A 16,115-nucleotide genomic window follows, 5' to 3' on the forward strand; every position below is an offset into this window, starting at 1 on the left:
TTGCTCACTCAACTTTTATTTTTATTTTTTTGTTTTTTTCAGTATAAACACATCAATTGTTTCTTTGTCCATTATTTAGCTTCCTTTCATACTTGGAATTTTCATTCAGCCAAACAGGTACACTATCTAGAGAACTCTGTAGCCCAGGGCTCCAGAAAGGCAACTTAAATCTACTTGGCCCAAAATTTTACTTTCCGAAGGTGTCAGTCTCATGTCTACTTTATATAAATGCTATAAGTGATGTTTTAAACAACTAAATGTTATGGCGGCGAAATAAAGTAATTCTTATTACACATAATTATACAGAAACATCCTTTCCTTTTAATGTGGATTTAAAATGTACACCACTAACACTTGCTGTTCATTTGCATAAGGGCTTCATATGGCCTGCAGTACTTTTCTTGAATAAAGTCCTGCAGAAAGGAGGCTATTCTTATGTATAATCAATAAATCATTTATTGATGATTGTTGAATGGTGCAATACAAAGGACAAAACAGCAGCTAGAGCGTATGAGCAAAAGTCGACTGAATGAACCAGCCAATAATAAAAAGTATGACAGGAGAAATAGACGTATGAGTGTGAACATGAACAAAATGAAGGATAGAGTGCTGTATGGAGACTCGTTAGCACGAGGTGTGATAGTAGAGGATTTGACAAAATCGTACCAACCTGGTGCGACCATAAAGGATGTAACTGAGTCTATTAGAGAGCAAAAGGAAAGGGTGAAAGAAATGATTGTTGTGGCAGGTACGAATGATTTGAAAGGAGACAAAATGGAAATGATAGAAGACCTGAATGAATTGTTTGAGGTAGCAAAAGAAAAGAGTGAGAGAGTTAGAATGATTAGTCTTTTGCCACGGTATGACAGTGAAATGTTTAAAAGGAGGGCCATAATTGCAAATGACTTTATGCGTGGGTTATGTATGACGAGTGGTGTGGAATTTGTGGACATGTGGAGTGAGTTCGATGGGCGAAAGGATCTATATAAGATGGATGGCTTGCATTTGAATGGTTACGGTGTAAGAAGACTTGAGAAAGTGTTGCTGAATGTGGTGGATGTGCAAATTCAGGGAAACTAGATTTATTGTGGGGGGGGGGTTGATATAAAGTCCTTAGGGAGGCAGTTGTATGTAAGAATGAATATAATATGCCCGAGCAAATAAGGACAACAAATCAGAGTGGGATAGTTAATATAAGGCATCAAGGTAGGGTTGGGGCTAATGGGGGGTCTTAAATTCATGTACACTAATGCTAGGAGTATTAGGAACAAGAAGGAAGAGTTTTTGGCCATGGTTGGCACTTCCAGACCACAGGTTATTGGTATTAGTGAAACATGGCTGACTGTAGATGATATAGTGTGTTCAGGAATGACAGGGAGAATAAAATGGGGGGGGGGGAGTATTGTTAATGATAGCTGATGAGCTGCAGCCAAGGAGAATAGAAGTTGAATTGCAGGATAGAGAAAAGAGCACATTTGAGGCCATTTGGTGTGAGATTGTGGCTAGCAGAACTAAATATATAATTGGGTGCTGCTATAGACCAGGTGATGGAAAAGATGGTGGTGACAGTATGCACAAGCAAATAGAAGAAATGAGTGGAAGGAGGGTGATTATTATGGGAGATTTCAACTATGGTCGCATTGATTGGAGTGAGGAGAGGACACGGGAGGAAGGAATTGGATTTTATGCGGTTATTAAGGGATAACTATCTGCGACAGCATGTAATGGAAAATACTAGGGGTCAGAGAGTGCTTGACCTAGTAATTACATCTGAGGATTTGGCTGTAACAAATATGACCACATTGCCACCAATCGGTGAGAGTGATCATAGGGTCTTAACTTGGGAGGTGGCTAAAGGTGTAGAATTTTCAATTAAGACAGGGTACATGTGGAATTATCGGACTGGAAAGTATGACAAGCTTAGGAGTTTGATTGGTTCAGTGCCATGGCATGTACAACTGCAAGGACTAGAAGTCGATAGTGCATGGGAGGTAGTTAAGAAGGGTTTGCATGAAGCAATGGCTGACTGTATACCTAGAGTCCGAATAATAAATCAACTAGGGGTTAAATGGATGAATAACACCATTAAGCTTGAGCTGCAAAAAAAGAAACAACTATGGAGGGAATTTAAGGAGAAAGGTGACTGGCAGGCACACGAATGGTATAAAGCGCAGGCCAGAAGGGTAACGAGTGTGGTAAGAAAAGCAAAAAAGGATTACGAAAGAACATTGGCCATGCAGGCTAAAGAGAATCCTAAACAGTTTTTTAGATATGTAGCAAGTAAAAGGAAAAATATGCATGGCAGAATGATTTTAAAGAATGCCGATGGTAGGGAGGTAACTGAATCAGTTGATATAGTTGAGTTACTGAGTGAGCACTTTGCAAGAATATATCATCCAGGTGGTGACATTGCAGAAACGAATGTACCAGTAGATTATATGGGAGTTGTGGTGAATGAAGTGTAGGTGAGTAGTCTATTGCATAACCTCAATGTCAATACATCTGTGGGATTGGAGTATACCAGCTCGTGTTGTACGAGAAGCAGCTAAAGAATTGTCAGTACCCTTGACCATTTTGTTTAATTTGAGTCTCGGGTCTGGGTTAGTCCCGAGGGGGTGGAAAGAGGGGAAAATAATTCCACTGCATAAAGGTGGTTCCAAGACTGCTGTTGTAAATTACTGACTGATTAGCATATCAGGAATCATTTGTCAAGGTCTTAGAGAAATTAGTCAAGAAAAGAATACAGGATTGGATAGATGAAAATGGGATATTGTATGGGGGACAACGTGGTTTTGTGAAGGGTAGATCATGCCTAAGTAACTTGCTCACGTTTTATAACACAGTGACGGCTGAACTGGATAGGGGTAACGGGTTTACAGTAATACTACTGGACCTTGCCAAGGCTTTTGATAGGATACCACATAGAACCATAATCAGTAAACTGGAGCAGATGGGGATAGATATAGGGTTGGTGAGATGGATAGGAGGGTTGTTGATGGAGAGATACCAGAGAGTGGTTTATTCAGGTGTGGAGTCTAAAAGACAGCTTGTGACTAGTGGAGTGCCACAGGGCTCTGTTCTTGGACCACTGCTTTTCAATTTGTTCATCAATGATATAGGAAAGGATTTGAGAGGAAATGTTCACTTGTTTGCTGATGATGCAAAGTTGGGTAGAGTAATTATGAGTGCACAGGATGTCAAAATTTTACAGGATGATTTGGATAGTTTGGAGGACTGGGCTAGGAAAAATGGATGTCAATTTAATGTGCCAAAGTGTAAGGTTATGCACTTTGGGGTGAAAAGAATAGCAGCAGTATATCGCATTGGTGGAATCGTACTCCAGGAGATTGATGAGACCAGGGATTTGGGAGTGTTGGTGGATAGGGAATTGAAGTTTAGAGGGCACATTGCAAAAGTGACTAAAACAGCTCACCAAATCACTTGGCTTCTGAAAAATACTTTAACATGCAGAGACAAACAAGTTGTTGTTCCTCTGTATCGAGCCTCGATAAGACCCCATCTGGACTACTGTGCCCAGTTATGGGCACCAGGGTTTCTTCGTAATGGGGAGGAAGTTGAGAGGATCCAGAGACAAGTGACCAAGATGATAGCAGGTCTGTGGAATGAACCTTATGAGAATAGGTTAAAGATTTGTGGGTTGCAGAAATTGGTCAATAGGCGAAGGAGGGGTGATATGATTGAGACATTCAAATTACTGAAGGGTTTCTATAAGATTGATCCAGAAGATATTTTTGAAAATATGACTGGTGGTGGGAGGACTAGGAGCCATGAATGGAAGCTGGGCAAGAGCGTGGTTGACAAGTATGTTAGAGCTAGGTTTTGTACTTGGAGAGTAGTGAATGAGTGGAATAGGCTTCCAGAGTCTGTTGTGGGTGCTACGACCGTGAATGAGTTCAAGGCAAGGTATGATAGATACTGTGTGAATGTCGAATAGTTGTTCTTGGCATGATGTTAGGGCCTCCCTCGATGAGTCTGTCGACTCCTTGGAGTTGCCCGGAACAATAATAATAATAATTGATGATGACCTCAACTTCCCTTTTATTAGATTTGACTAAGCCTTGTTCATGACAATATACTTGCTGATATAACTTCAAACAGTTTTGAGAGAAATGCTAACCTCTTTTTATTACTTATTGTCCTTCCATAAAGAGCTTGTATGTTCAAATACTTCCCCCCAACTTTGAACTCATTACACCTTACTGAATGCTGATGGTTGAACTTATGGATTTTTGTTGTGACATGGTTGCTACTTTTCCCAATTCTTTCATTTTGGTGGGGGAGGGTTGAATTTGATAAATGGTATAGAATTTGTTACAGTGACAAAGGCAATATCTTCAATTTAAAACAGCCAAATAGAAATTATATATGCAATCCAATGTTGATATAAGATATGGCTTGTCTGCTTAATTTTGCCACTAGCCCATTAATTTTCCCCCCACATGTTACTTGCTCCCTCTTTCCAGTGCCTACTAACCAATTATAATTTCTTTGTAAGCAAACAGTTTGTATGCAAGATGTCGAATTCACATCAGTAGCCTAGTTGTGAAGATGCCCTCATTCATATGCAGGCTTTGTTTCCTGGCCTGAAAGGGAGGAGTATGCTGTTATGAGCTACTGAGGTTGGAATAACTTTGTTCATAATGTATCAAAGTATCTTGCAGTGGAATTGCAGTAATAAATATCTCATTCAGTTTCTGATTTTTGCTAGCTGACTTATAATAATGGAAAGTTCATCCTCATTTGAAATATCTGTAGATGCATCCAAAAGAAGCTGAACTCTCCTGGAATCTTTGATTTAATTCATAACATTAGCAATAACTGACTCATTTTGATAATGCAGTTATGAAGGAATTATCTCCTAGTTGGAAATAAAACTTTAATAAATTCGTTGGCAACTGCCATTGATCAAATTACTTGACAGGGAGTGAGATTTTTTTAAAATGAATGAAGTGTAAATCATGCAAAGAAAATATTTTGAATGAATTTAAGATGGCTGAAAATTCACTCTTCACTTGTCCCTGATAACTCGCCTGTGGCTAATGGATTTCTGGAGCCCTCCTGTAGCTTTAGTTTTGGTTGTAATTCCAACCAACCTAAAATTTGAATTAAAATCCTAATCATACCTAACTGTGTAACAGATCACCATTGCTTTTATATTTTTTTCATTTGTAGTATATATTGATCTTTTGAAGAATTTCTTTTATTACTTTAATTATGATTTAATTTAAAAGAATATAAAACTTAATCTCAGTGGTTTTGATAAATCAATGATTATAATGCTATTACATGATTAAGAAATGCAGATCATTTCTTCTTATGCTTTAAAATTTACCACTACAAGACCTCCTATTCATGCTGTAATGTTTTTATAACAAAAATATTTTTTTATTATTGATTGCTTTGTTACCAATAATTCCATTTTTAAAGGGAGAGTTTCCTTTATCATTATTCCTTATTTTAATTTTGGATTTTATCTTAATTCTGAACTGAGTTTATTTTTTCTTTAACCATAGGAGATGCGAAGACGCCGCACTGAAGTAAATGTGGAATTGAGAAAACAAAGAAAAGATGATCAGCTTCTGAAGCGCCGTAATGTTATTTCAGATTATGATGTTAGTCCTCTTCAAGCTCAAAATAAGGTATTGGTTTGTCTTTTCTCTATCCATTTAAAGAATTAAGAATAATTGTTCTTTTCTTGATATTATTATTATGTAACACCTCCAGAGAGTCTTTGGACTCTCTGGAGCATGGGTGCAAATGTTTTGTTTATTTTCCCCATTTTGATGTTTGTTCACATCACTACTTGATATTGCTTGCCATTTCAGACTCAATTTCAAAGACCGATTAAAACCTCCAGAATGAAAATAAAGCAGCTCTGTTTTTGATTCACATGCAGTACTGGGATGCATAATTCTTTTTTTGCTCAAAGATCAAACCTAGCTTGAAAAAACTTCACAGAGCGACTATGTAGGGCTCTACAAGAATCTGACCAGGCTGTGATGATCAAAGTATGCAGAAGTATTCTTAGTCAGGAATTCTAAAAATAAAGTGTCTGAAAATCTGAAATTGCCCATAGACAAATTTAAGCTATTCTGCAAACTTGGCATTTTGAGATGTATTATGAAATATGCCCACATTAACTCAGGATATTGTAATTTTTGAAAGCTTCTGTAGCTCAATTGGTATAGACGAAGCCCCTTGGTTGGAAAGACCTGGGTTCGATTCCTATCAGTGACATGAGTAACCTTTATCTGTTCTCTTTCGACAAAACGTGAGTTACCAATTATATATTTGATTTAATTCTTTATCCAAGTGTAAGCAAACAAAGTTTGTGCCTGAAGCATTTTCAGGACTGGGGTAACTAGTGGCAAAAGTAGTATAACTTCTCATCACTTGCCTTGGTATCTCATAATGTAAAGCACATCTTGCGGACATGTATAATGCTATGCATTAAGGGAAGGGTCACTACCCAGACCGGTTTCAACCTTTATTGAGGTCTCATCAGTGGGAGCCCCACCCATAGGTAGTGATACTAAGGTGGAAGTAATGGAGAAGTCATATATGAGTTGCCAAAAGGTGTCACACTTTATTATTAAAATTCTCTGGATTAGAGATAAAGGTGAGTTGGTCTCATGTGGAGTTTCACCCAGAAACTTGGGTTCTTCATCTTCCAGAACAGGCAAATCAGCGCTTAACCACCTTATCCTCAAATTACAGTTGTGGTTACAAGAATACTTACCTCAACACTGTAAAGGTAGAAGAGGAAGATTAAGTAAGTCATTTTTGAAAAAAATTCCTGTTATTCATGCCAAAATTCTGAAATTATTACTTAGGATGCATTTGATGCTGTATTGCCTATTATGATAATTTTAAACAAGATGGAATACTCCACATTCCATAGGCAGAATATACACCATTTTTCAAGCCATAGTTTCCAATATTACAGAGGATTTTTATCATGTGTATATCCTTTGCATTCTATGTCATATGACATAGCATCATGATTTTTTAAGATTTATATGTAGGAATATTTACAGTAAGTCTTGTGGTTCCGTGTGGTTTGCCCAGTGGCCATGCGCTTTGCAACCATATACCTCGGAAAGGAGTGTCCTGGGTTCGATTCCTGTTGCTGACACGAAGAGCTTAGGATCTTTCTCAGACATAGCCAAGTTAGCTGGTTTTGGGCGTGGACTGCAGCGTTTTTCTCCCCAGTTTATCTGGGGGGTTTCATCTCTCAAGCAGGCAAACCGGCCTTGAGAACTCTTGCTTCTACAGACATAGGATACACCGGGAGGCATAGGGCTAACCACCTTATCCTTGTGTACATACGTTTGTGGTTAAATGAATTAAAAAACCCTCAATACCGCAAGGTAAAAGAGGAAGAAGAATGTAACAAGACCGCCTCTAATGAGAAATCCAGCATTGCAAGTATTTTTGAGTGCATTGTCTTTGGAATAATGTTAAATACAGGAAGATTTCGTAGTTTTAACAAGATAACTTATTTTTTTAATCGTTGCTTTTATTTGGTCCATATTTGCATATATATTGTTTTTCTATTGCGATTCACTGACCAACCACATTACAAAGCAGTACTTTGCCTACAGAGAATTCCAGAATGTTTTGTATAATTCTTTCATGGATAATATAGAGTTCATTTAAGAACAGCTGTTATGTGTGAATTTTAATGCTAATTAATCTTTATATGTAAATTCATTTACCTTCAAATTACAGTATCATGTGCACTGTTAATGGCTGTATATCCATCCAGCCAGTTCTCATATGACCTTAGACAGGTTGAGTCCCTTTATTAAGGGTTTCAGGCAATTTAATGCAGCTGGCTTGCCATTCATCTGCAGCATTCCTTGAAGGATATTTTATCTCTGTGACTGGGGCTACTTTGCCCATTATGACAGATGAAAGTTTTCAGGAAGGGGAAAAAACCCTTCATCTATGTAACCTTCATATCAAACTCATTTTTAATTGAAAAGTCTGGATAAAAGTTCCTTGTATGATATATTGGATTCAAACCTAGGTTTTTCCAACCAAATGACTTTGGTCAAAACTGGCTCAGGTATTGAGGCTCACTTTCTATATACAGGGTGTTCGGGATAAATTTGACATATTTATAATTAATTATATTTTTCCGTAAGTTACATGTATTAACACACACTTCTCTTCATTTAAAAGTTTGGACCCTTCTTCATTCATATACAAGATGTCAGAAAGGATGGATAGCTGGAACCCACCTGAATCATGGAAGAGAATAACTTGTATCATGATGATTCGTGCCAGCCATCAAAATAAGGATATTACGACTGCTGCCCAATGCTCCCTGAATACAGTAAAAACAATCAGGCATGAACTAGAGACTTGCAATGGTGACTACGAGGATGTAGCAAGAAGAAAGATCCCTAGCAGACGATCTGATTGCGTTCGTACAGCAGAATTCCTCGCAAATCTGCAGGAACAGGTGTTGAAGAACCCTGGCATTGGAATTCGGGCTTTGTTCGTGGAGTTGCTAACTGTAGTCAAGCCCTGGATAACAAGGGTAGCCAATGGTAGGCCATATGTATGGCAGCAGGATTCGGCCCCTTGCCACACCTCTGGGAAAAGTCAAAAATGGTTGTCTGAAAATTTCTACGACTTCACCAGTCCAAATGTTTGGCCTCCAAACTCCCCAGACCTTAACCCCATGGATTATTTTGTATGGGGCGCAGTTGAAAAAGACACCAATCGCACTTCCAGTAATACAAAAGCCCAGTTAATGGATAAAATTAAAACAGTTTTTGCGGCCCTTCCCAGGGAGACTGTAGCATCAGCTTGTTCGAGGTTCCGAAGCATAATTGAAGCTGTGATCGATGCTAATGGTGGTTATTTTGAGTAAATCTTGTTGATAGTATTGTAATTAACTCTGCCTGTAATGTTTTTTTGTCAATTCATTAAATTTAATAGATACAAAGAAGATTTTCTTTTTCCTTACGAAACTGTCAAATTTATCCCGAACACCCTGTATATATAGTAAACCCTCGATTTAACGGACTAATAGAGGCTAAGGGGTGTCTGTTAAATCACGAATTTTTTAAAATAAAAATATCTGTAACATTATACTGCAATTTTATCAATATTAGCACTGTAATAACAAAAAAATTGTTTTGCACACAATTTTCACACTTTTAGTAAGTTAACATGAAGTTGATGTTCAATGTTGAGGTGCTTGGTTTAGGTAATTGTGCTTTGAAAAAACTATCAAGTTTTATATATATATATATATATATATATATATATATATAATCAACTCCCTAAAATTACAAAAACGTGTGTAATAAAATTGCCACAGAAAGTCACACCACACGACAAAATGACCAATTACAGTGCAATTGGTGTGATCACGTCTTAATCATTCGTCGAACATGTTTTATGAGCAGTGACTCATTTATGTCAGCTAAATTACTACAGTGTTTTTCCAACATATGATGGTCTATTTGCCAAAATTTGTTTAAAATAACAGGAAATTAATAACAAAAAATAATCTGCTAATTTAATTATAAGTAAATCTTGGTTAAAAGCATTTTAAAATTAACGGGTTGTTAAATTTTACATGTGACATATGGACCAGAAATTTTCTGTTAAATCCGAAGTCCATTTAATTGAGGGTTTACTGTATTGGAAACTTATATGCTGGTCTGGTCCCCTGGTTTTCTTGGAGATGAGGAAACAGTGGAGAGGATTCAGAGGGGAGTGACCAAGATGGTGAGTGGCCTTTGAAATGTTCCCTATGAGGATAGAGACACATTCTAGAGCAGTGTATTCCAAGCATTGTATTGCAAATACGCTGCTTGGAAAGAAGTCAACAGACCCCTCCCCTTGATTGGCAAGGTGAAAATAGTGCCAGTCAATTCTGAGTGCTTTGTCTGTTGTTGGGTTCAAAGAGAGGTACGATAGATTGGGTCTCCCACTGTGAATCTTCAGACTCTATGAAGGTGCCTGTATAATAATAATAATAAATTTTAATCATTGAAGATTAAAGCCTTTAGCATATTGAAGGATACATTTGTTGTAAATAGTTTTGGTCAACCTCCTGCAAAAAGTTAAATGTTTGAAAGAACCAAGAAACCTTTGAGTGGACTAAAATTTTGCATTTCATTAACAAGATTGCTTTCTGTATTGCAAATACACTGCTTGGAAAGAAGTCAACAGACTCCCCTGGCAAGGTGAATTGTGCCATGTAACAATCCCAAGTAAGTGCAAATGTGCTTGGGTATAATAGTTGCAAGAAGGGAAACGATACTTTGAAAGAGGTGTTATGATAGAAATGCCATGTTGCAGACCTATCTGTCTGCACAAATTATTGACAAATTGCACCATCCTAGGTCAACAATCAATGATACGAGATGGAATTGCAGGGAGTCAGCTGTAAGTGTTACCTGCATTGGACAACCCACCACACTCACCAAACATGACTGTAGGGTAATGCGAAGGATAATATGCAAAAACTGCCATTCATCAGCTGACACATTGATTGTGTAATGGTCAGTTTTGATGTCTCCTCCTTATTCACAAATGTCCCACTCAAAGAATCCTTGGCTAACCCAAGCTAAATTTTCTCCCAATATCACAGCCCTATTTCAGTTCACAATGAACTCAGGCTATTTTGTTTGGCAAGGAAAAATTCTGCAAACAAATAGAGGGGACAGCCATGGGTTCTCCACTCTCCCCACCCTTGGCCAACTTTTATATGGAGACTTTTGAAGTAAAGCCTTAAACTCTGTCCCACAGAAACCAACTATATGGCTTTGCTACGTTGATGATGTGTTCGCTATTTGGCCACATGGCTCTGATACACTCCTCTCCTTCCTAACACACCTAAGCACCCAACACCCCAGAATCAAGTTCGCCCTGGAAAAGGAGAAAAATAACAGCCTCCCTTTCTTAGACACACTAGTCACCTGCCAGCCTGATGGAACCTTGGTTTTCTCAGTTTATAGAAAACCCACCCATACAGGCAGATACATTCACTAACAATCCCACCACTCCTCCTCACAATAATATGGAGTTATTAAGACACTACACAATAGGGCTAAACTTATATGTTCAAATGACAATGCCCTAACCACTGACTAAACCACATCCTTAACACTTTCTCAGCCAATGGCTACCTCCCCCCGCCCCTTTCACAACAAGGATTATTCTAAATCCATCACCATTCCCTACATTCGAGGCACCTCGGAAAAAATTACCAAAATCCTAAAAAACATAACTTGACCTCTTGTTACAGACCGTATAAAAAATTGGCGTCCCTTATCCGCTCTACTAAAGACCAACCACCTACCTAGTGTATACCAGGTCCCTTGCAGCTGTAAGCTGTCCTACTTTGGCCAAACAGGCAGGACAGCGAATATTAGAATTTCAGAACACAAGGACTACATCTGTTTTCAGCAGTACAGCCACTCTGGTCTTGCAGACCATGCTCTGGATACTCGCCACAAAATACGGTGGAAGAAAGCCACGGTAACACACCATAGTAAATTGAAATTCGAAAGGCTATTCATGGAATCAGCCTTAAGAAACGTGCCAAACCTCAACAAATTTGGTTGCATAAGACTGCCCCAAATTTGGGAGACTCACAGCTGGGAATACGTACATAGCCCGCTAGGGGGCACCATCAGGACTTTTAGGAGAAACAACAGCTTCCTGCTTCACCCTCAGTTACTGTGTGTAGGGCCTGCATGCACGTGTCTTTATTTTAAGTTCCTGTGAAAATGGCAACATGAAGTTGCCGAAATATTGGAATATAGATTAAAATTTAATTTTAATTTATATCATTTGTAAGTTGTAAATTCCTTAAGTAATTTAATAAGCATGTCATAAGGCCACTGTTTTAACTGCATGAACAACACCACACTTGACTGGCCTCCAAGAGCCCCTGATCTTAACCACCATATTGAACATCTGTGGGATAAACTGGAGCATTGGATAAGGTCAAGGGATGTCCCTTTCATGTCTACAGGAAGAATGATCTAAAATTCCCATTAATCACTCTTATCAACTCTTGTGGAAAGTGTGTCCCACAAGAACTTTTGCTGCAGTCATCACAGCGAAAGTAGGTCCTACATCTTAAAGTGGGTGCCATGGTTGTTTGTTCCTCGCACTATGGTGTCCATTGACTTCTTTCCAAGTAGTGTATGTGATATAAACATGACATCAGAACTCTATTTGCTGATAGAGAAAATATCAGCAGACTATAGTTTAGGTGAAGAAAGCAATGAGAAACTTCCTAATGAATAGAAAAGAACCATGCAGCTGTGGTCTGCCTTGCTTTTGGGAGTGTGAGATAAGCCACAGGTGTTACCAAATTTTATTCCACTACTATCTGAAGAACAAAACATAATGAAATCGGCAAATTCCATTGAGTAGAATTTCCCAGTGTACGATTGCTTTATCAAATGTGATGCGATTTTAATCAAAAGTTTTAAGAACAATTCAAAATCTGTAAGCACATGTCATAATCATGAATAAAAAAAAATACAAGCTACACATGATAGCTGAACATTGTTGGATTATATATTGTATGCGTTGATGCCAGTAATGATGATGAACTGCTAGAACCGAATAGTGAACTTTGAAAGAACTCCATGTGGTTTGAACAAATCCGTAATGTGAACTTTTATTTTGGTTTAAAAAAAAAAAATTATTTTTTTAATAATCAACATCACGCTCAAAAAAACTAAGGAGGCATTTTGTAATGCCCATTTAGTCTGAGTATGAGGTGAGTTATTGTAAAAAATAAATAAATAATAATAATAAAAACTAAATTATATATTTGTTTAATATCAAAGAATACATCATTATTTTTATTTTGTAGCTCAATGCATCGGCAATGTCAGTGGAGGAGATAGTACAAGGTATACACAGTAGTGATTCTCAGCTTCAGTTGCAGGCAACGCAGTCAGCACGCAAAATTCTTTCTAGAGAAAGAAATCCACCCATTGACTGCATGATTCAAGCTGGCGTTGTTCCAATTTTTGTTAATTTTCTGACGTGTGACAGGCAAGTTGCTTCATGGACATAATTTATATTGTAAAGTGAATTATAAAGTCAATGTAAGGAAAGTTAAATTTAATATTATTACATTGGAAAGAAATGCTTTATTTCCTCTGAATAAGCATCCTGAAAATTGTTTCTCTGAAATTTTAATTAGAACTCATCATAACATATTACCAGAATCGCTTACGTTTAATTTTAATGTCTTTATTTTTAAAATTTTTGGCCAAGTTTCATATACATTGTGAATACAATAGGAAATCACTAAAAAGAACAATTCAATTCAAAGCGTGTGATATTATGTGCACTATCAGCTGCAGGAGAATAACTCCATCTTCATTAATAGATATTCACAATGGATATGAAACTTAGCCAAAAATTTTAAAAATAAAGACATTAAAAAAATAAAAAGTTATCTTGTAAAAAATGAAGAGATTAGGAAGGAACATAACAACCATGGCACCCACCAAGGGGGTTCTGTGAACTCCAGGATAAGAAAGAGGAGGATATTTTGTCTTTAGATGAGATAAGAAATGTATTAAGTATTTTTCTATCTTTCTGTTTCCTTCATCCAAGAGGCTATTAAGTTTATTGATTTGTGATTGAGTAGGGTCTCTATCAGTGCTTCTCTATGTAGAATGATCTTGAAATAGAAGACCTAGTTTTCTAAAATAATGTTCTTATCATGAATTACAACTGTCCAACCTCTGACTTTAGTAATAATTAGGGTTTTTATTACATTTAGGAGGTATTGATTTAAATAAAATATATGCTGCTTGAAATCTAATTTTACTTGCTAAATTTTATGAAGTGTTACAAAATCCTTTATCTATATTATACATGAAGTCTGTGATCAGAATGGTGTTTGGCACTACTATATAGTCATCCTTTTAATAATACTAATATTTCGTCATTAGTTGAAGGATGGCCTGAAATATTAATGACAGTTTTTGATGAGTCAAACTGGTTATTAATACACGTATTTTTCTTATTCAATAGACATTCAAACTTCTGAATATGACGTTAAAACTTTGTTGGCTGAGTCCGAAGAAATCTTGTAAACATTATCAAATTCTTCAGTAAATAATTTAATCGTAATAGAATCAATATCACGATTGATAAAGAATAAGTTTCTTTGCTTCTCGGATCTGATTAATTAGTAACAAAAAACTTGCATGTCTATAAATGCAATGTGCCTGAGGAGAATGAAAAACCTCTTTAATTTTGCAACAAGTTGAGATCAACTGGGCTCTCTTGCGATATTTTAGAAAAATTAATCTATTTATACATTTTGCTCTTTTTATTAGTTTCTTTCCTGGTGTAATGTTATCTTAAAATTATGCTCTCCGTAAAGCAAATGAATTTGTCTTAATCTTAACAAAAGCGATTGCCAGAGCTCTTTGCCGTGGCCCGCCGGCCATCTTGAAAAAATAACTATAGTTCGCCCACCATTTCTAGATCCCTTCTTGGCTTGGTGCCAGGAATAGTCGATTCATGCTGAAGGGGAGAAAGAAATGAAGGATGTACAAATTGGTCGCCAACATGCGAAATCACGTGCTTTCTTGTCTGTCGCTGTACTAGTACTAGCTTGATTTTTGTTGTTCTCTTTTTGCATTATTTTTTTATTATTAATTTGTATGGTGGATCCAGTACAGTCAACAAGTTCTGTTGTTACACGTTTCAGTAGCTCTTGCAAAAGAATATTGAATAATGTGCTGACATTCTGCGGAAAAAGAATTGTCAGAAGGCCGTCTTCTTGTTCCCCTTTCTCAAGTCATCACACGTGCAAGTGCAATTGCGGGCGTATCGGGGTCGACTGTTAAAGGAATTCGTAGGGAATCAAAAGGTGAAGGTAATCCAAAATTTAAATCTCCTAAAAAAAAAAAGCACCTGAGAAAGAAAACCATCGAAACCGTAGCTTTGAATGATTTTGATGTAGACGTTATAAGAAGAGCTATTCACGAATTTTACGTGGTCGAGAAAAGAGTGCCAACTGTTCTGAAATTGATTCCTGTGCATAAAGAAAAAATTAATTTTCCTTGGAAAAGAGAAACTTTAAGAAAAATACTTCATGAAATCGCATTTTGTTTTAAAAAGCCCCAGAATAAAAGGAAACTTATCATGGAGCGAAGTGACATTGTTTTATGTAGAACGCAGTATTTGCGCATATTAACACTCTATGTACATTTTTCCAACTGTTATACAAGCAAAATAGTTACACTTTAAAAACAGCAATGCTCGTAAAAGAAAAGCTAAATTTTCCGACCTGTAAAAATAAACAAGCTCGGTTTGTTTATTATTACATCCCAGAAGACAGACCGATTACCCTATTATCGGAATGGATTCTCCTTTTTCTGACATGCGCAGAAGTGTCGAGGGACCTCAAATAGGTGGGCGAACTATACTTAACATTAAAACATGATTAAATAAAAAAAAATTTCAGTGAAGCCCGCGGGCCACTAAGCTATACTGCGGTATTTAGAATTGTAAGATGCTTTGCAGATTCATAAGGAACGCTGCGCATTTGATACTTTACATAAAATCCTATAAAAATAAATATTAAATAGACATGTCTTCAGCCATCTACCGGCGCCAAGTGGTACTTAAGTACTAGTTTAAGTACGTTGAAGCAGCTTTACAAAAAACAGTCGTCTGAATTTGCATCATATTCACTTGTTTTAGATGAGAGCACAGATGTGAAGGATGCAGCACAACTAGCTATCGTTGTCCATGGCATTGATCAACAATTCAATGTGACAGAACTGCTGGCGCTCGTACCTATGAAGGGAACAACGAAAGGCACTGATATTTTTGAATCTGCCAAGAAAACGCTCCAGCGTTTCGACCTCAGCTTAACCAACCTCGAGGGTGTGGTAACTGATGGTGCCCCTGCTATGGTGGGAAAGAATGAAGGGTTTGTTGCGTTGTTACGGAAAGAACCAGAACTAGGAGGAAATGATTTCATCCATTACCACTGTTTAATCCACCAGGAGAATTTGTGTGCAAAACTATTGAATTTGAGAATGTCATGAAAGTTATTGTGACTGTCGTTA

At 37.2% G+C, this 16,115-nt stretch overlaps 1 protein-coding gene across 1 annotated transcript in view; it reads left to right on the forward strand.

Annotated features, from left to right (window-relative positions):
• The window catches only part of LOC150095978 (importin subunit alpha-1-like), a 134,023-nt gene that overhangs the window by 52,632 nt on the left and 65,276 nt on the right, over window positions 1–16,115 (forward strand). The window contains exons 3-4 of the mRNA XM_090409380.1: window positions 5,535–5,660; window positions 12,884–13,068. Coding sequence (XP_090265506.1) covers window positions 5,535–5,660; window positions 12,884–13,068 — 311 coding nt within the window. The remainder of the gene's footprint in view (window positions 1–5,534; window positions 5,661–12,883; window positions 13,069–16,115) is intronic.

This window comes from Typopeltis vanoorti, chromosome 19 (genome assembly GCF_054136105.1).
Source record: "Typopeltis vanoorti isolate ZY-2024b chromosome 19, IOZ_Tvanoo_1.0, whole genome shotgun sequence".
Lineage (NCBI taxonomy): Eukaryota > Metazoa > Arthropoda > Arachnida > Uropygi > Thelyphonidae > Typopeltis > Typopeltis vanoorti.